This window comes from Gambusia affinis, linkage group LG19 (genome assembly GCF_019740435.1).
Source record: "Gambusia affinis linkage group LG19, SWU_Gaff_1.0, whole genome shotgun sequence".
Classification (NCBI taxonomy): Eukaryota; Metazoa; Chordata; class Actinopteri; order Cyprinodontiformes; family Poeciliidae; genus Gambusia; species Gambusia affinis.
The window spans coordinates 11,644,050-11,663,934 of NC_057886.1; the positions used below are offsets into that span (position 1 = coordinate 11,644,050).

At 43.2% G+C, this 19,885-nt stretch overlaps 1 protein-coding gene across 4 annotated transcripts in view; it reads left to right on the plus strand.

The window, feature by feature from the left end:
• Window positions 1-19,885, plus strand: part of LOC122822480 (retinoic acid-induced protein 1) — a 60,321-nt gene that overhangs the window by 35,907 nt on the left and 4,529 nt on the right. For all 4 annotated transcript variants that reach the window (XM_044101177.1, XM_044101181.1, XM_044101178.1 and 1 more), the window contains exon 2: window positions 13,307-19,829. In XM_044101177.1, coding sequence (XP_043957112.1) covers window positions 13,377-19,829 — 6,453 coding nt within the window. In that variant the 5' untranslated portion in view covers window positions 13,307-13,376. The remainder of the gene's footprint in view (window positions 1-13,306; window positions 19,830-19,885) is intronic.

The window sequence follows — 19,885 nt, forward strand, 5'->3', positions numbered from 1 at the left end:
AGAAATGACCGATAGATCTGTCACCCGAAGTGAAAGGAACGTCACATGAAACATCGCAGCCTGATTGCTTCTTCTTCTTCTTTTTTTTTTAAGCATCTTTGTCTGTCCGTCATTCTTCTTGCCACAATCTGCTGGTTTCTCACGCAATCTGCTTTTACTCTTCCGGCAATTTGTTTTCCTCTCCTACAAAGTGCTCAAACTTTGTCATCTGTCTCTCTCTAACGTGCTTACTGGTCTCGATCATGGGGGACATCAAACGTGCCAGATGGTCACGCGCTGCTGACACGGGCTCGAGCCCCCGCCGCAGACCCAGGTGTCTTCGGAGCTATGTTTTTTAGCTAATGACGGCTGGTGCCTGCATCTCAGCAAGCGCTGTTATTTCACCAGGGCTCGAGACACTGACGCAAATCGATAGGCAGCACGGCCCAGCGATAACGATCTCCGTTTCTCCTCTCCTCCCTGCATCTCTCCATTCGCCTCGTTGCTATGCCCTCCCCCTTCTCGCCGTAAACCCTCCCTCACATCTGCCTTGATCTTGCAGCTTCAATCTATCTCTCCCTAACCCTCCCACTCTTTTTCCTCCCTTGTCTCTGTGCCCTCAATCTCACATCCGTTCCCCCAATCCTCTCCTCTCCTCGTTGTTGTTCTGCATCTTTTCCTCCCCCAGCTGCCTTGATCTCACAGCATCGCTCTGTCACTTTTGCCCTTCGTTGCCTCGCTCCAATCCTACGCCTGGCTTCATATCTTGCCACTTATCTCCCGTTGCTCCCTTCGTCTTTTTTTTCACCCTCGCTTACTCTCATTTCATATTTTCCCTTCTCCCTCTCCATCACTGCACTGTTTCTCACCTATCCCCCCGCTGGTCTTCTATTTCTTCCCAATCTCCCCTCATGTGCTCTTTTCCTCTATATTTGGCCTCTAGTTCCCCAGTAATCCTTCTCTCCTTTCCTTGGCTGTTGGTTCACACTCTCAACTCTTCCACTCATGTTGCTCTTTTATTTCAGTGACCCACCGTCACTGATTTGGTGACTTGCCTGTGTTGGATAGCCTATGAATCCAAAATTGTTAATTTAGGGATGGATTTTTAATAGCTTATTTTACCAAGTTAGAATAACTTGACAGCAAATAACTGCTTAAACTTTTCAAACAAGTAGGATGTTCAAGTTTAAACATGTTTTTTGTTGTTTTTTTCAAATCTACACAGATATAGTTAAGATATAGTTTCTTAACATTTTCAAAATGGGTTGAAAATGGGCCAGTTCCCAACTTCCAGAAGCTTCATGTGAATTTGCTTTATCCGCTGCAAAACGCAAGAATATATTTGTGTTTGTGTTCAAGTTTCATATAACTACTTGTTGACCTTAAATCAACCAGTTGTTAATTTGAGGTCAGTACCCTCAGTATGTTGCTTAACAGTTGGTACTTGACTGCCTTTACTTTACTTCATTCACCAGAAGACATTGGGTTTGACTTTAAGAGCAGCTTCAAATTTCAATCATGCCTGTTGGTTTTGGTTTTGGGTCTGGACTTTCTTTCTGAGTCCAAACTTTTACCGTCTTCACTGTGGATATTGAGACTGGTGTAGCAGCAGTTTCCAGATCACAGCTGGCTTTTCCCTTGCTGGTCTAAGCCAATTTCCTTTCTCTGGTTTGTGTCAGATGGTTGAAACCGGGGTGTTCCAACATTGCAGAGATCCTGAAACACACATCAAAACCGATTTTGGGACGGCTTTAGCATGCTGACATCAAGCCCCTGCAATGACCTTAAAGTCATTTTGATATGAAAATTTTTGTTGAACTATGTTCAAAGGATGGATCCATGCGAGTCGCATGGTCAAATGAATCACTTGAATTTCTCTCTTAGAAATTCAAAGTGATAGGGTCTATATCAATGCCTTATCATTTTTTATATCAAAAGTGATCAAATATCCAGACAAATCCGTGTTAGAAGCTGTAAAAAGTTTATAGTTGAGGCTCACCCTGCGCAGATATATGTGGATAAATGTCTGTATTTTGGATCTTGAGTCACGGGAAATATTGCAGAGGGGGACAATATTCCATAAAGCATTTCTAAATCATCATGTGGACAAATACAAACATAAACACATTGTTATCTGCATGCACAGACACTCACAAAAAACAGCCGTTGGGCTTTATTGAGGTGGTCCAGGGAGAGATTGTAGACTTTTAGGAAGGACTGGCAGTGAAAGACACTACAAATCAACTCTGGTAGATATCATCCACTAGATTCTCTGTAAACAGATGTTGGCAACATCTGTTGGTGGTGTTGAAATTTTGGGTGCCAAAAGCTTGTTTTTGTTGCGGTTCGTAATTGGAGAAATATTTTCTGCTGAAGCCATTTTGTAAGTGCTTACAGTTGTCTGCCAGTGGTTAGTGTTGTTGCTGTCAGATGATCACAAAACAGAAAGTACAAAAAAAAAAGTTGCTTGGCCTTTAAATATTAAATATCACCTACACATCCACTCAGTAGACCGTGGCATGATTTGAACATTTCTACTGGATGACAATATCCTCAACAAAGAACACTAGAAACTAACTAAATATTCCCTGTCAACTCATCCATCTGTTTAGAAGATAAGCTCATAAAAAAACAGCATCTTTCTGTAATATAGCAAAATTCAATTCTGAAAACTGGATGTTGGAGCTGAGAATGATGTTTACCTCTTGTTCTCAGCAGCTAATTGGGCACCATTGTGGTTTGCTCTCGCAGAAGATTTACTAAAAACTCAGTAATGACAGTATCTGGATGCAGCTGCCTTTAAGAAGTGGAGGTCCACATTAGGCTGGATGCACATGAAAGTAAAGAGTAAAGGAGACATTCTGATCAGATGTTTGACCCCCGCAACTGATTCCTTTCAATTCAGAGGATCAGTCGCTCTCCTACGAGCTCCCTCTATTTAATCTATCTAGAATATATCTCAAGAATCATTAACTCTGCCCTGACTAGCACGAAAGATACCCTTTCCTATTTTTATACTCCATTTTTATGTCCTTGCCAGTAGTACTTTTAGCTGAATTTTAGAATAGCCGAATACCAATGGAGTAGTAGTTTTGGATATAAACATTTTTGTGAGGCTCAAGCTCCTGGTTTACCAGTTAATGTTTAAGCCGGTTAATAAAAGTTTTCTATCATGCCTTGCTTTCTTTTTTTTAAAAAGAATTAAAAAAAACAAATCCGTCTCATTTTCAGACACAAAAGCAACATCCACGATGGAGTACACCCATCACCAACAGCTTGAGTTCAGTGCGCCAGACCAAAAAGAAGTCTGACCTCTCCCAATCCAATACAAGGTCACACACATGCACACCTCCAGTCAGACAAAGAGCATCTGCACATTTGCTTCAGGGCAAGGAATCACTGTGGTAGACAGAGGTCGTGGATAGGACAACCTGGAGGACAAAAAGAGAAGAAGAAAAAAACAGCAGACAGGAAGAGATAGAATGTGTTTTTATGCATGTCAGAACACCGACACAGAAGGAGTGACGCAGCGTCATCAATGAGAGGTACTGAAGTGGCACAAAGCGGGAGCAGGTGCAGATCAGTGTGTGCGTGCTTTCTGGATGTGTGCCGGTGAATTTGTGAACACTTGCACATGTGTGAGAGCCGGGTACGTGCAAATGAGTTGAGGGATGAGCAGACATGGGAGGGGAACGCACTGTGGAGCCCAGCGGGGACGTCACACCAAACCTGCCCCGGCTCGGTTCCCTCTACAGGGGGGTGCGACGCTGCATCCCATTACCTGGAATAAGACATTTGTGTGGCGTGTGTTTTGTGTGTGCATGAATGCATCGCTGGGAAATGGATCAATGTTGCATTTTCCAAAGGATCAGCTTGTATTCTAGCCCAGGATGTTGACGGGGACTGAGCAGACGCTGATTACTTTGCTTTGTCTTCACTTGTCCAATCTTCCTTCTGCATCCTATTTCCTCTGCTCCAAAGTCTCCTTCACTGGATGATTCTGATTGAATACCAAGTAGGCTTGTGCCCCATTTTACAAGATCCCAACTGCCTCGTGTGTGTTTTGGGTGTATAAGAGAGAAGTTAACCATGTACACAAAATGAGAAAGTGTGTGGGCATTAGTGAGGTTACTGACACGTCCTAGAGACCACAGAGCACGTTTTTCATGCTCTGGAGCAAGAAAGGTTGCCCAGAGTCTAATATTCACAAATACCTGCATGGTCATGTCTGGGACAGATTGCAGAATGCTTGGACACACATTTGTTGTCACCTGGCTTCAGAAAAACACAGGCTCTCTTTCACAAAAGCACAAAGACGCACAACAGGGAGTAAGCAATCAGTTTTCTTTCTTCTTATTCCCATCACATGCACAACCTGTTCCTATACCAGAGGAAAAAAATGCCCTTTGCAGATGCCATGTGCTTGATTGTGCCTGCGTGCCTGTAATTCCTGATCGCTCATTCTTCTCTCCATCCCCGCCCCATCTCATCACTCTGTCACCATGTCAACAAAGACCAGATTTAGTCCTTCAAAGGGCAATGCTCGACAGCTGCCGGATGGAGGTGACCGTGCCGAAAGACGGTGAGAGACGGAAAGAAAAAAACGGATTGTGGAGAGAAAAAAAAAAAAAAGAGACAAATGATAGCTGTGTGGAGAACCAGAACAGAGGAGGGCCGAATGATTTTGGGTCAAGGCTATAGGAAAGAAAAAGAAGGAGAAGGGAGTATACAGAAAAAATAGATGAACGGGATTTTTCACAAATCACATGCTCATCTCCTGCCCATTGAGCAGCATCAAGCTGAAGTGCTTCTGTTTCTGACTTTTGAAGAACCATGAAGTGATCTATCCTTCTATGTAACATTAGTTCTGACGGTCTTATGTCCAAGTGACTCAAATGACTCAATTATTTCAAAAAATAAATGGAGGTAAAATATGTGACTCGGTGCTTTGCTTTTTTTCCTACAACTTGAGTGGTCAAATGTTTTATGGAGGGACAGCAACGGCTGTCACACAAAGGACAGCTGATTGCATCAGGTGAGATGACGTAAGATGAAAAATAAGGAGGGGAAAATGTGAGGAAAAAGAGAAATCATTGCCATACGTTTAGGACAGCGTCAAACATGAAGGAGGTAAATTTACTCTGTAGTAAACATCTATTTTATTACAACAGCTAGATGTCATCAAAGACTATATGGATTTAGAGAGGAGAAGATTCTAGGCCCATTTTTAAATTCTATATACATTTTCTTGGTTACTGCCCTCACTTCATCGCTCTCCCAAAGGTCACCGGACATCACCTGAATGTGTCAAAGAAAGGCAAAGGAAAAGCAGAAATGCAACGTTCATAACAGAACCCCTAATGAATTAACTTTTTTGTCTTTTAATAACTGATTTAGAGAGAGATTGTTTCTATGTGCATCAAATCAGGCTCATTTGTGCATCCTTCTACGAGGTGTTGAAGATCTGCCGCTCCTTCTCCAAACTTCGTTGTTTTCTTCCAAATCTGCAGCTCTGTCTGTCTGTGCCCCTGTTGTCTTCTATTATACCGGCTTTGTGTATTTAAATAAAATGTGTGCAGTGCGCACGGTTGGTATTTTTGGTTTTGAGAATGTTTGTGCAGACATCTGTGTCTCCGATGTCGTCCTGCCTCTGTAACGGAAAAGCCAGCCATGTCTGTGGCTGTGGATGAGTCATCCCTAAACTCCAGAGAGGAGGAAAGACAACATCGCTCAGACACAAACCTCACATTAGCTGGCCTTCCTCACCGAATCAAAATGCTCTCCTGCATCAAGGCTTGTTGTTTTCCTCCCTCATTCCCAAATTCCTGTGTTTGTTCACAGGAAGACAAATTACCATTGGAGGCTGTGAACGAACCTGTCCATATTTACATATGGTCAATCAAAAGAGTTGTTTGTTAAAAATCACGTGAATTTTGAAGGATTAGTGCAATGGACTTTTAAACTGCAGTTTTTCTAACTTATCCTAGTTCGTAGACCGTAAAGGTGTAATGGGTACATAGCAGGCGATTTGATTATAGGTTTTGCTTATAAGGTTTGGTATAATTACAGGATAACCAGTAACCACTAGCAGCTCATTTGCAGCTCTAACAAAATTTCTGTAAAGCTAAATGTTTGTGTGTTCTAAATAAACATGTTGTTATTTTAACTGATTTAGTCTACATGAAGCAAATTGAGAACCGTATTGGTGTAGGACGGAAATTCAATATAAACGTATATAAATCAAAACCTGTTTCTTACACTTTATTACAGTTTGTCACTAGGTAACAGTGAATTTTAGCTTGCATTTTGTGGTTCTGACATATTTAATGAGGTCACGCCTGATGTCAAAGATACAGTTTGCAAAAGTAGAACTTATGGGTTTTTTTCTAAAAGATAAGATTATCATCATCAGTCTTGCATTAATTTGCTGTGGATTGTTTTGATGTGTGACTTAACAAAATACCATAAAAATATATACATCCATACGTGACATCTGTATTGTGATTTGCTTGTACAGATACTTGTACCATGTTAGCTTTTACATAAATGAGATCAACTGAAGATTTGCGATAAAATTATGCAGCATTGCCTTTCGCTGTTTTTGGTCACCAGCGTTTCAGTGGAAGCAGCATTTTCCACCCGTTTTTGCATTTGCTATTGTTTTGTGGCCGAAGACAAGACTCTTCTCAATACTTCAAGTAATGTCTTAAATCAAATATGTGCCCACTACATAAATGATCAAAACACTCTCAGCCCACTGTTGCTGTTCTCCTTGGAAACTAAAAATAAATAAAAAAGAGATGTGCATTTCTGGTTTATCCACCCATTTTGCATTATTTTGGTGTGGACTGCTTTAGGCCATATCTTGCACATTTACTGCCATGTCATTTTGTTAAATGACATGGCATTTTGTTAAATGCATTTTGTTAAATGCAAGTTACCTGCAAGTTAAGATACTGCCCATAATCATTCTTCACTAAGACATCTAACCTGACACCCCCTGTTTGCTAGTTAGTAAACAAGACTAAATGAAGATATAGAGGGGAATTTACAAAGAAATTAAATTGCATCACTTTGCCTGTTTTGTGCACGAATCTGCTTTATTTTTGTATCATATTCACGACTCAGGTTGTAGAGGCAAACACACATATGAAGCTCACCCAAGCATGTTTTTTCTTTCTCTTTTTTGAGGGATATCTCTATTAGTTTGGTGCAGATTTCTTTAGATTGTAGTCATCTCATTTTCTGTTATTTCACTTAACAAAAAGCAATAAAAGATATGTTCTTGCTAATGACTGCAGTGCATTTGGGTTTGGTGATAATGCACCAATGTTAGTTTGAATTTAAAGAAGCACAAGGGAAGATTCTGGGAGAAATCCACAAACCAATTTGACTAGCTGTGTTTTGTACATGGTCTCTGGTTTATTGTTCCACCAGGGCCACGATGCAGATTGCAGACACTAGCAGAGTCCAGTAGATGCAGCAATTTTCCACTATTATCATTTCACCTTTTTATTGTGACTGAGGAAAGGACAACTGTCTGAAAGTCAGTAAATTAAAATAGAAATTGTAGTGATTTGTACTGATATTAGGACAGACATATATACCATTACAGCCTTATTCCTTGAATATAAGAAAGAATAAGTGAGGATTCAAGAGGCAGGCCACAAAGCATTACAATTTGAACCACTTTGAACAATTTTGACTATTTTATTTCTGAACCAGATTTGCAATGCAAATTGCAAATATATGCAAATAGACGCACAGCCATCAAGTCCAGGAAATGAAATAATTTTGTAGTTTTTTTTTGTTTGTTTTTTTTTATACAAATACAAATTCTGTATCCTGTGGCCTCACATCAGCATCCCTTTGCCTGTCTTTGGTGGCACATCTCTGCCCCCCTCCATGTGTCTTCCAATAATCTATGTGACTGGCTGCTGGTGACCTTCTGTGACCTCCAGCTGAGTGTCATGACAACGGGACCCTGACAAATGTCGGAGTAGATATTGGCTGCCTCAATCTCCTAAGCCTCTCTCCTGGGTAGGAAACCACCCACGCAGTCTGGCCGCGACACTGCAGAGGAGCGAGACACGGGGAGATGTTGCGTGTTTGCCATCCGGTCGGCCTGTCAGCCCGTCCGTTGCATTGAACCCGAGGTTATCGAATGAAAGGGCACGGGAGGTGCAGAGAGGCGAGGATGCAGACAGGAAATAAGAAAAGGGAGCGTGATGTCTGAGGAATCTGAATGCTCTCCGTGTCGCGTTGCTGAAGTGTGTGTAATTGGGAAGGGGATTGCAGCGTGCTGATTGGAAGCAGAGGCGGGGCGGGTTTCTGCGTTATTTTGGAGCACGCTGCGTTAAGCCCAGTGTTAAAGCAAGATGTGTTAGACACGAGTGTGTGTGCGGGTGTGTGTGTGTTTGCTAAAAGAGAGAAGTTAGAGAGCGTTGCGTGTCTGGTATATTTAAGTGTGTTGTCAGGTTGTTGAGGAGCATGCGAGCTGAGCTTTAGTGAACGTGTGTGTCGCTGGGCCGTGTAGTTCCAGCGGTGGTGTGTGACTTCTTCTTCTTCTTTTTTTTAGCGAATACGTGTGATTGAATGTGCAAGCGTGCGTGCGTGTGCAATTCCTCCCAGGCCGTTCCACCTTCCCAGCAAACTGCCTCTGCATGCATAATTAACCAGCATGACTGGGGAGGTAAACACACAGAGACGTTCCATCCCTCCACTCTCTGTGTGCCTCCGCTTTGTGCATCCGCACGCGTGTGTTTATTGGTGTCAGACAGACAGACGGACCAGGAGCAGGAAAGAGATTTGAAGCCAAAGTGCTTCAGAGCCAGATTTGATGGAACGAGTGAGCTGCCTCTCTCTTTCTCTCTCTCTCTCTTTTTCTGTCTCTCTCTGTCCCTTTGTGTGTGCATGTGTGTTGAGAAAGCAGATAAATCCCATCTCAAGCTGCCTCTGAAGATGATGTGATGAAAAAGAGGAAGAGAAAGGGGGGGGGGTACTGGAACCAGCCACAGTTCTGCGCATTATGAACCATTCAGCGGAACAATCAAATTCACCCCTCTCTCTATTCCTCCCGCTCCTTCTTTTCCTTCCCCCCATTCCTTCCTGGCAGTGTTTAACTTGGAGGCAGATGCATTTTAATGCTTCAAACGAATAGATCCTTCCCAGGTGTGTTGAAGCACAAAACTGTTCAAATTATAATAGTAAGGCAGCTGGAAGGGAAAAAAAAATGTTGGATGCAGCAGTGGTAATCAATGTTGGGTCTTGTTTGTCTGTAGGGCTCAAGAATTTATCTAATTATCAATGTAGAAAAAACCCATTTGCTGTCAAATTGAATGGAGAGCATCCAAAAAACATACATTTTCAGGTCTCACCACAGATTACTTGGAATCAGATCAGTTGGAATTAGGTCTCGACTTTGACTAAACCACTCTAACTCATACTTGACTTTCATCTATGGCATTTAATAGGAGCTATGGTTGAATGTTGTTTTCCTTTGCCCTACTTTCAAGTCTTTTGAAACCAGTAAGATTTTTTTCCTAGAATGACCTTGTATTTAGTTCTATGCAATTTTCACTCAAGAAATTCTCACATCTTGATGTTACTACATCTGTGGTTGTCATTTGAGGTATTTTATTTCATTTTTCTTTCCTTAGGCCTCCTCTGAGATATTGTGTTGAAGGAAAATGGTGGCACTAGACATAATCTACAGCAGCGGTCTCAAACTGAAATCCTTGAGAGCCAGAGTCCTGCAACTTTTACATGTGTCCCTTGTCCTACACGTTTAAATTGAATGGTGAAATTGCCTCACTAGCATGCAGTGAGGCATGCAGTGAGAGATGGGAAACCCTACCCTAACCCTAACCCTAACCCCAATATGCTAATGAGTTCATATTGGAGCCAGGTGTGCTGAAGCAGAGACATCTAAAAGTTGCCGGTCTCTGGCCCTTGAGGAATGTAGTTTGAGGCCACTGATCTAGAGATAGCAGAGTAAGTGGAGCTAAGTATAAAAAGGATACCACATTTTTTCCTTATTTTTATGAGAACCGAAAATTATATATACTTATCTCTGTTTGACTATATGACATGCTGTTAAATAAGCTTTGTGGTTAAACTTTCAAAAAGTTCAATCACTCAATAAATATTTTGCTGCTGTGTAACAAAGTGCTTCACAATGGGTAAAAGCAGATGGAATAACAAAAGAAAAACTGCTGGAAATTATAAATAAGCAAACATGCACAGAAAAGTTCAAACAGATAGTAAATCTAATAGTTGTAGGAGATGGGAAATTGAGGGAATGCAGCAGATTAGCCAGTATCAGGGCATATGAATGTGTTTGCAAAGCACTATAGACCCACTTTGTGTGTAATGTGGATGCAAGTGGATGTGTGGTATTTGCTGCAGTTTGTATTTCCCATGAGCTCAGGCTGTGAAGCCCACTCACTAAATCATGCATTCTCCTCTGTCCTCTACAGCCCCCCTTCTCCTTGTCTTCCTCATCAAACTTATCATTCTATCACTTCTTCCCTGCTGTTGCATCCCCTCACCGTCCGTCTCTTTAGTGGCTTGCATCCTGTCTCTCTTTCTTTCTTTCTTTCTCTCTCTCTCACCTTATCATGGCGTTGGTGGTCGCCAACAACGCCATGTTGTCTTTTCCCCTCCCGTTGCCACCCCCATCTCTATCGGGAAGGTTGAAGAGGAAATAGAAAGACAAGGAAAACGGGGCAATAGTGGAATGGGAATGGGAATTATCTTTCCTGTGCCAATATCACTTTGTTGAAAGATGCAAAACACGATCAGCTTGGAAAAGTAGAAGACAAGAATAGAGGGAGGAAAATGTGGGTGTATTGCTGGATGTCTGTAATATATAGATGTATAGGCCTGCATGGAGATATAGGGGAAAAAAAACATATGCAAGTTTGCTTCTCCTTCAAGCCTCATTCTCTGTTCTAATGCAAGCCCTGAAGAATGGGCAGACAAATAAACAGGGAGGATTTGGTGATCTCAGCATGTGTGCTCCATCCTCTCTCCTCTCTGCTCCTCACTGAAGCGGAGACGTTGTGCATCCACAAATATGGCAATCGGTCGACACCATGGTGCCGCGCTTCTGTGCGGAAGATAACAGTGGAAAGGGAGGGAGGTGCCGAATGGAGGTGGAAGGGGGACGTGACGGGAATGTAGACGCCGCCATACACACACGCAGTGTGTTTGAGAAAAAGCAAGCGTGAAGTAAATCGATTCGAGGGAAAGTGTCTTTGGTTTCTTTGTTTTGTTTTATTGCAAGATGCAATCAAGCACAAAAAATATGATTACAGTGTCATGTCTTGTATGCCCAACCCCAGGAACTTTTTTTTTTCATAATTTATCATGTTACAACTGCAAAATGCTGTTCATTTTACTTGGACCAATGTAAAGAAGTGCTATAATTATAAAGTCCAAGTAAACTCAAACATGTTTTCCAGTTCCATATAGAAAACATAAAAGTGAAGAGTAAGATAATGAACACCCCCACCCCTTTAAACTGATACGCACACATAAATTCAATGCAGTCTCTTAAAAGGTGATTAGCATATAGAAATTCTCTGTTATTTCATCTCAGTATAAATAGTTTAAACACATTTAGCTCTGTTTCTGCTTCAACACACCTGAGTCAAATAATCAGGTCATTAACAGGGCTCTGAAAAACTTGTCTGCATACTAATGAAGTAATTCAGCTGTATTGGACCAGGGACACATCTTAAAGTGGCAGCCCTGGAGGACTGGAATTGAAGACCTCTGGTTTAGACCAAAACAAATTTTTCTTTTAGGACGGACCCAGTTCAAGTTCAAACTCCAATCCAATTGAGAATCATCGCTCACAACTCTGCTCTGCATCCATTCCAACTGATGTTGGAATGGATGCAGTTTTTAGATTTAACTTTTTTATTTCACATCAAAGTAATCACATTATGTCCCAAAAAGCATAATAAAGTTTACGGTTGTAACTTGGAAAGCATTCAAGGAGTGTGAAATCTATAGCAAAGCAGTCGACACTGAAACAGTGTGGAATGAGAGGGCTTACTCCAAACACAAATAATTTGTGTCTTTGCTGAACCCACCTGCTGTTCTCAGCTTGCTTGGTTTTGGAGAATCCCACGTCTTTTCCATGATATTGTGTAAACAAGTATGCCCACACGCACGTCACCCCAGGTGGAACGGTATTGACCTGAGAGTAGGGGAGCAAGGATGGTAGGAAAGCTGATATTAGGTCTCCATGGAAATTTACAAGTGTCTCTTTGTCAATAAATGTGAGCATCTGTTTGTAGTATTTTTAAAAAGATAGACCAGAGCTTTTCTCACCAAGAAATACACAAGATTAAGATAGTCTATTAAGCACACACAAACATACACACAGAGTATTCATAGATGAATAATTTTGTTGTGTCTGGTGAGATGTTACATAGTCCTAGAGTGTATTCAGGGTGGGGATATTGTACTAAAACTGACTCTCTCAGACATGCACACACATACACACACACGCACTCTGATGCTCACTCTGATGCTCAGTGTCTCCGGGTGACTCTTTTGCTTTTATAGATCAGCAAAAGTCTCCACCTCTCCCCTGTTCATCTCTGTTCTGTATAAATGCATTCACACACTTACACACACGCACACTCACACACACATGCAGGTGAAACCGTATAGTCCCAAAACGCAGTCACATACTGGAAGAAATGCATCTTATACTATCAACACAACCCCTCTGCTGGTGCATTTAGAGCATGCACACACACACAGTGTGTTAGTGACCACTTCTCCTGGGAGTGAACTAGAGTTTCAATCTGACCAGAAGGCAGCTGGGTCCTCCAATTCCGTTGGAGGACCCAGCTGAAAATTTCATTAACACCTGACCAGAAAATAACATAAAATTAGTAAAAAGTTGAAAAATGAAAGAAATTAAAATTTAAAAATGGCTTAATTATCAAGTAGTTCAAATACACTTGATAGATGTACAGTTAACACAAATAATGGCACAGAACTGTATAAAAATAAAAAATAATACCAAGGAATTCTTTAGGTTTTACATTGGTCAATCAAACCAGACCAATACAACTGAATATGTGTGTTTGGAAATGCATACCACACATTATCTACTTTGGATCTGAATGTATGTGTGTCTACATGTGTGTTTTTCTCAGAAAGAGAAATTAGTTGTTACTTTAAGTGTCTCTTGAAATGCATACTCAAGCTCTCTTTAGACAAAGAAAAATGCTTAGACCATACCCCTTCATAATTTCTTGTCTTTTTTCTCTATTTCCTCTCCTTCTTCCCTCCATACCTTCAGACCCCTCTTCCCCTTCCTCCCGTTTCACCTCACCTCCCCCTCCCTGCTCAGCCTACAGACGGAGTGAGTTATGCAGTCCTTTCGTGAGCGCAACAGTGGTTACCACAGCAACCAACCCTGCTATCAGCAGGAGCCCCATGAATTATCTCGCCTGGAGACCTACCGGCAACACCCACATCATCCCCATCCGCAGCATCCACACCCAGGCCCTGGTCCTCATCCAGGCCCTGGCCCCGGGCACAACAGGTCAGGCTATGAGGCTATGTCTAACACAGCAAATGTGCCCACAGGTGGAGCAGCTGGAATTGGAGGACCCAAGGACTGCTACAGCCAGCAAAACTATTCTGGGTACCCAGGAAGTACTGGAGGCAGTGGAAATGGAAATGGGAGCTCATCAGCTTCACAGGCAAAAAAATCCTTTAGAGGAAGCAAAGTTCCCCCACCAAACCCCAGTCAACACTTGCAGGGCCCTGGAGGCTATAGCAATCATATGGCCCCAGGAAATTATTCCGCCCAGTATATGAGCGAGGGCCATCTCCAGCAGAAATGGGAGGACCCTGCACAGTTAGCACAGTATGAACAGGAGATGGTGGGGCGACTGGAGGCTGGTGCTTCCCCTGCACCTGGATCCTCCCAGTACATAGACTCAAACATGTTGGGGCATTCCCAAACCCCATGCCACCAGCCTTCTACCCCAAGTTATACAAGTCCACACCACCAGCCTCACCCTCCTAATCCTGCTCCTTCACCTCTCATGTATCCCCAAAGTCATCTACACTATCCTCAGCCCTCCCCCTCTCCATCCCCATACATGGAAAAATGCAGTCCCATGCCCCATTGTTATAAAGGCTACAACATACCTCCAAATTCTCAGTATAGCAGACAGCTAAGTAGTCATAGCAGTTTGAAGCAGGGGGCTTACAGGTCAACCCAGAACAGCTATGGGTACCAGCAGTCAACACCCAGAGGTTATGAGCAGCAGACATCTTTACAGGCAATGACCAACCCCCAAGAACCCCACCCTAAATACCAACACTATAGCCAACCCCAACAAAATTACTGTCTGTCAGAGCTCCCTGTCAGATCTCCAGAACAGTATTATCAGACTTGCAGCCCCTCCTCAAGTCATTCCCCTGCTCGCTCTGTCGGACGTTCACCCTCATACAGTTCCACCCCTTCACCACTGATGACTAATCCAGAATCATTCCAGTATGGCCAACCACCAATGACACCTGGGGCAGCCTCATCATCATCATCCTCTTCAGCTGGTATGCAAGATCAAGCCAGCACAAACACCATGCTAATGCCCCCACGGTCCCACCCTTCACCCAACATATCCCACACAGCATCCCACAGCTACACTTCAACACCACAAGCGCCCACAATGAAAGAGCGCTTCTCGGAGAAGTTGTTATCAAACCCCAGCTTGTGGAGCCTAAACGCTCTCACCTCTCAGGTGGAGAATATCTCCAATAATGTTCAACAGCTCCTGCTTTCAGAAGCCCTGGTTGCAAACAAGAAGGGCAGCAAGCGCAGCAGTGGTGGGAGCAACAGCAGCACTGGAAGTGGGGCCTCCACCAAGAAAGGTGAAGAATACAAAAGCCCTCCATATCCAGACAGTGGTGGCATGGTGGGTGGGGCCATGCATGAACCTTACTCTACCCCACAGCACCAACCATTGCCTATGGAACTCCATGAGGGTGGCTACTCCAGCAGTAGTGATGAACCATTGGACAGAGGTTTCTATTACTTTGGCCAGGGTAGAAGTCCAGCCCAGGCCCACAACAACACACAACTCAGCCTGGACACAGCCTCCTCTTGCTCCATTGCCTCTCCAGATGATATGTCTACTAGGTCTGGGGACTCAGGGTTGCACAACCTTACCCCTGATCCTATAAGATGCACGGCAGGGCAAGGAGGAGATGGCATGAATACCCCAGTGAAGAGCATTGGTGATGAGAGATCTCCAACAAGCATTACAATACCAAGTCCTATGAAACAAGAAAGTGATTCCCCATCAGACATACAACACATCAATCAGCCTGTAAAAGAGAACTTTGAAGAGTCAGCTTGGACTGAAAAACCTGCTGGAAAAGAAGAGGAAGCAATGGAAAAGACTCTTGATTTTATAAGTAAAACAGACTCAAGCAACCCTACAGAGAAGCAAGAGAAATGGACAGATGAGGAAAAATGCCCAAATTTCTACAGCAAAATAAACACTAATATGGCAGAAAAAGGCTATTGCTATGAAGACTCAATGTACCAAGAGGTCCAGAGCAAATATGACTCTGATGCAAGAGATTCAGTTGAACAGTCCCCAGCTGATCTCTCTGATTCCAGTAACAAAGATCACTTTAGTCAAGAGATGAAGTCAGGGGTATTCAAGTCTGAATCTCCAACTGCATCTGAGAGTTCTGTGAAAACGTTGCCATTCATTTCAAGAGGAGACCTTGAGCAGGATCCATATTCCACAGAGAAAGATGACAGTTCAGCAAATACCTCTCCAACCCCACAAACTGAAGTCCTGGAAGAGTCTAGTTGTGACAAGAAGGAGAGCAGAACACAGGAGAATGACAAAGACATAGTAGAAGATAGGGAAGAGGATGAGATAAATGAAGATGAGAAAGAAGAAATTGAAAAAAGTTCTCTTTCACAGCTTTTGTCTAAAGATATTAGGGAGGAAGCAGAGGAGGAGAAAGAAAGACAGTCATTAACTGAAGAGCACATAAATGACGAAGACATCCAAATGAGTCCCTCTGAAGATCTCTGCAGCAGAACAGAATTCCACAATTTAGCTCTTAACACTGACAGTGATTTTGCAGGGGGACCCGGTCATCTTAATGCAGCAGCAGCAACGACAGCAACAGATGTTTCAACAAGGGAGTCAGCCATCGGCGACACAGCACCTCAGCCACAGTCTGCTATGCCAGTCTTCTCTGCTCTCAATGATAAGGCAGCTCCTCCTGCCCAGGCTAGAGATCATATTGATCACAGCGATGCTAAGGTCCTGGAGCCGGACTCTCCTCAGCTGCCAGGGAAGTCAATACTTCCCTCTGCCCCTTCCTGGGCTGACACTCCACCATCTCCTCAAAAAGGGGATGATGATATAGAACCAGGCATAAGTTGTTCCAGTGCTGTGACACCACTAGCTAAACCAGAGCCTATGGTTCCATCTGCTCAGCCAAGGACATATGGGCGTAAGCATGTTAGGGGTAGAAGGAGAATCATACATTCAGGTGTGGCATTAAGGCGACAACTGAGTTTGAAGAAGGAGGAAGAAAAGGAGGACAAAGAAACAAATTCCTCTCAGCAAAAATCAAGCATGGCTCCAAGCAAGACTATTTTATTCTCAGATCAAACTAACCTTGCTCATCAGGATTCTATGGTGAGCCAGACTCCTAAAATGCTGACAGATGGTTTTCAATCCAGAATGTGCACTCGCTCTTTTAATGCACCAGATATGCAAGCAAAAGTTGAACCTAATGTGAAGAGAAAACCAGGCCCAAAACCTGGATCTAAGCCAGGGTCAAAACCCAGTGCAAAACCAGGGCCTAAGCCAGGTGCTAAGCCTGGTCTAAAGTCAGGGCCAAAACCTGGACCAAAACCTGGGAAAAAGACAGGACAAAAGCCTGCATCACAGGAATCAGAAGTGCCACTGAAACTTGAAACTATTGTAAGGCAAAAACCAGGGCCAAAGCCAGGTTCAAAATCTGGACCAAAACCTGGACCAAAACCAGTCCTAAGACCAGGTCCAAAACCTGGACTCAAGCCTGGTGAGGTTTTGCCTCCTACCGAGGCTGCTCCCATCAAAGCTCCAGTTGGTCGCCCAAGGGGCTCAATTTCAAAAGCAAAATTGATGGACCGGGAAGATCCAAGACAAGTCCCAGAAATGCAAAGCAGGACCAGGAAAGCTCTAAAACATGCAACACTGCAATATAACCAAGACGGAAAATCTCCAACAGAGGAAAAGCGATCTCTCCCAGAAATAAAGGTACAAGAAAGGGAAAACAACAATATGGTCTTAAGATCCAGAAAACTCTCACAGGATAAGCTAACGAAAGAAAAGGAAAGGGGAGGGGAAGATATTCAAACTTCAACATCAACAGAAAATAAAATCAGCGATATCTCTCTAAAAGTTAAAGAGGTCATAGTTGTGAAAAAACTACTAACTCCAAATCCTGATGCCATGATAACAACCAATGTTTCCCTACACTCACCTGTACCACTTGCAAAGCCAGCCCTCTCTGAAGAATCTAAAGAAAAGACATTATCAATACTAAAGCACACATCTAGCCCAGACATTTCCACACCACCTGTAAAAAAGAAGAGAGGTCCAAAGCCCAAACTAAGAAACTTACCATCTCAGTCAGTCCTGTTTGAAGAGATTCTACCAGCACGCAAAGACAAAAGTGTCCGAGGCCCCAGAAGAAAGCGAGGACCACCCAGGAAAGCTTCTCTGGTCAGTGCCTCAACAAAAGATGCGCCTCCTAACAGCAGTGGATCTGCCACCAGTGACATGCCTGTGGTGCCTCCCCAGTGCCCCACCAAAACAAAAGTTCTCCCTCCACGCAAAGGCAGAGGGCAGAAATATGAGGCAATGGTACAGAAGATTACATCTCCCAGCTCAAAAAAACACTTCCCAGCTACGCAACAGGACAGTAGTCTAAGTGAGGACTTTACGTCAAAGGCTTTTTCTGAATTTGTCTTTAAGGAAGGTGAGGCTTTTATTCAAATAAATAACACAGAGACATTAGAGTTTACAAAGGAGGAAATGAAAGAGCAAGAAGAAGCAATGACAATGGAAGATGTATCACAACTAGGTGGCAAGCATGAGTTAAGCCGAGAAGAATCAGCAAAAGATATAGTAAGACCATTAGTGGAAGAAGAGATTACAAATAAGAATTACGGAAGACAAGAAAAAGGTAAAGTAGAAACCAAGATGGAGGTTGCTGACAATAAGGCTTTGTCTTCAACAGAGACATCATTAGATGTTGGAACTCTAGATGAGAGGACACAACAGACTTCCAAGAGTGATGCCACAAAGTCTGTCAGAACGAAGAGAAAGAGATGGGCCATGGTGGAAAGTACAGATGCATCAGTGGTAGCTTTGGAAGCAGACAGCCTCATTATTACAACACCAAGACTTGCTAAACAGAGAGCTATTAAGAACAACCATGAAATGCACCTTAAACAGAGGAGGAAGAAGAGAAAGGGTGAAGCCAATTTAGAGGAAACCGAGACAGTAGATGAGCTCAACACAACAGAAACACCAGAACCTGTGGAGAGAATAGAGGAAAAAGTCACGGCCACAGAGTCCACAAAGTACACGGAACCTCTACCAACTAGCGAGGATAAATTCACAGAAACCCCACAAGCTATCTCTGCAGAACTTATTCAAAAACCTCGAAGAGGCCGAAAACCATCCGCAAACCCAACTAAACAAAAAAGAAGCCAAGCCTCAATGGAGCACGCTCCTGGGAAGCCAGTGAAGATCCACAAAAAACCTGGGCCAAAACCTGGAATGAAAGATGCCATTGAGGTAATTGAGGCAGTTGTAAGGGCAGCTGGATGTGAGCAGGACCAAAAAGAGGAAAGAGCAAAAGAAGAAAGAGAAAAAAGAGAACGAGAGAATATAGAAAGTGAAGAGACTAGTATTGTGGGTCCTGTGGTGACTGTTACAGAAAAACAGATGGAGTTCATCTCTGTGAAAAGAATCAGAAGGAGACCAATCAACAGGAATTCCAAACTATCTTTTTGTCCTTATGTACGGATCAACAACTCTAGAGACTTTTCTTCTTGGTGTGCCATAGTCAACAAGCCTGACGATGCTGTTGTATTTCAGAGACGGAGAAAAAAGGGCATACTTAGAATGAGGAATCCTTTCACAGTTGCTAAAGTAGTGCCACACACTGCTGCCATGCAACTAGGACCATTGGTAAACACAAATCTATCTGACATGCGTCTTATGTGTTGCTTGTGTGGGAAACCACCAAACTACAAAGACCTGGGTGATTTGTGTGGACCATACTACACAGAAGATAGTATTCCACGGAAAATTTTGACTATCACACATACGCAACTCTTCAGGGAAGATGGCAGCAAGACCCACGAGAATGACAGTAACAGCAGTGAAGAACCAGGGACTTCCTCGAAGACTGAAGATAGAGTGAACTCAGAAAAGGAGGGAAATACAGAAGCTACCACTGAAGAGGCTGGAAACAGCAGGCACCATCACCGGCACTACAGACGGCTACTGAGACCGGAAAGACCGTGTCAGGAAGGTGGTCCGAGAAGAGTTACCCTCAGAGAGCGATTCAGGAGAATGAAGCAGCTCCAGAATCTCTACACGGCCACTTCAAAAGACCAAGAGGGCAATGAAAGCATGTTCCAAAAGCTACAAATGGAGGCAGTGGCCAAGGAGCACTGGGCTCATGAAAACTGTACCATCTGGACCAAGGGGATAATTATGGTAGCTGGAAGGCTATATGGACTGAAGGAAGCTGCCAACAAGTCAGCTCAAACGGTATGTTAACAATCATAAAGAGGCTCAAAATACGGTCAAGACAATCCTTCTTTGTG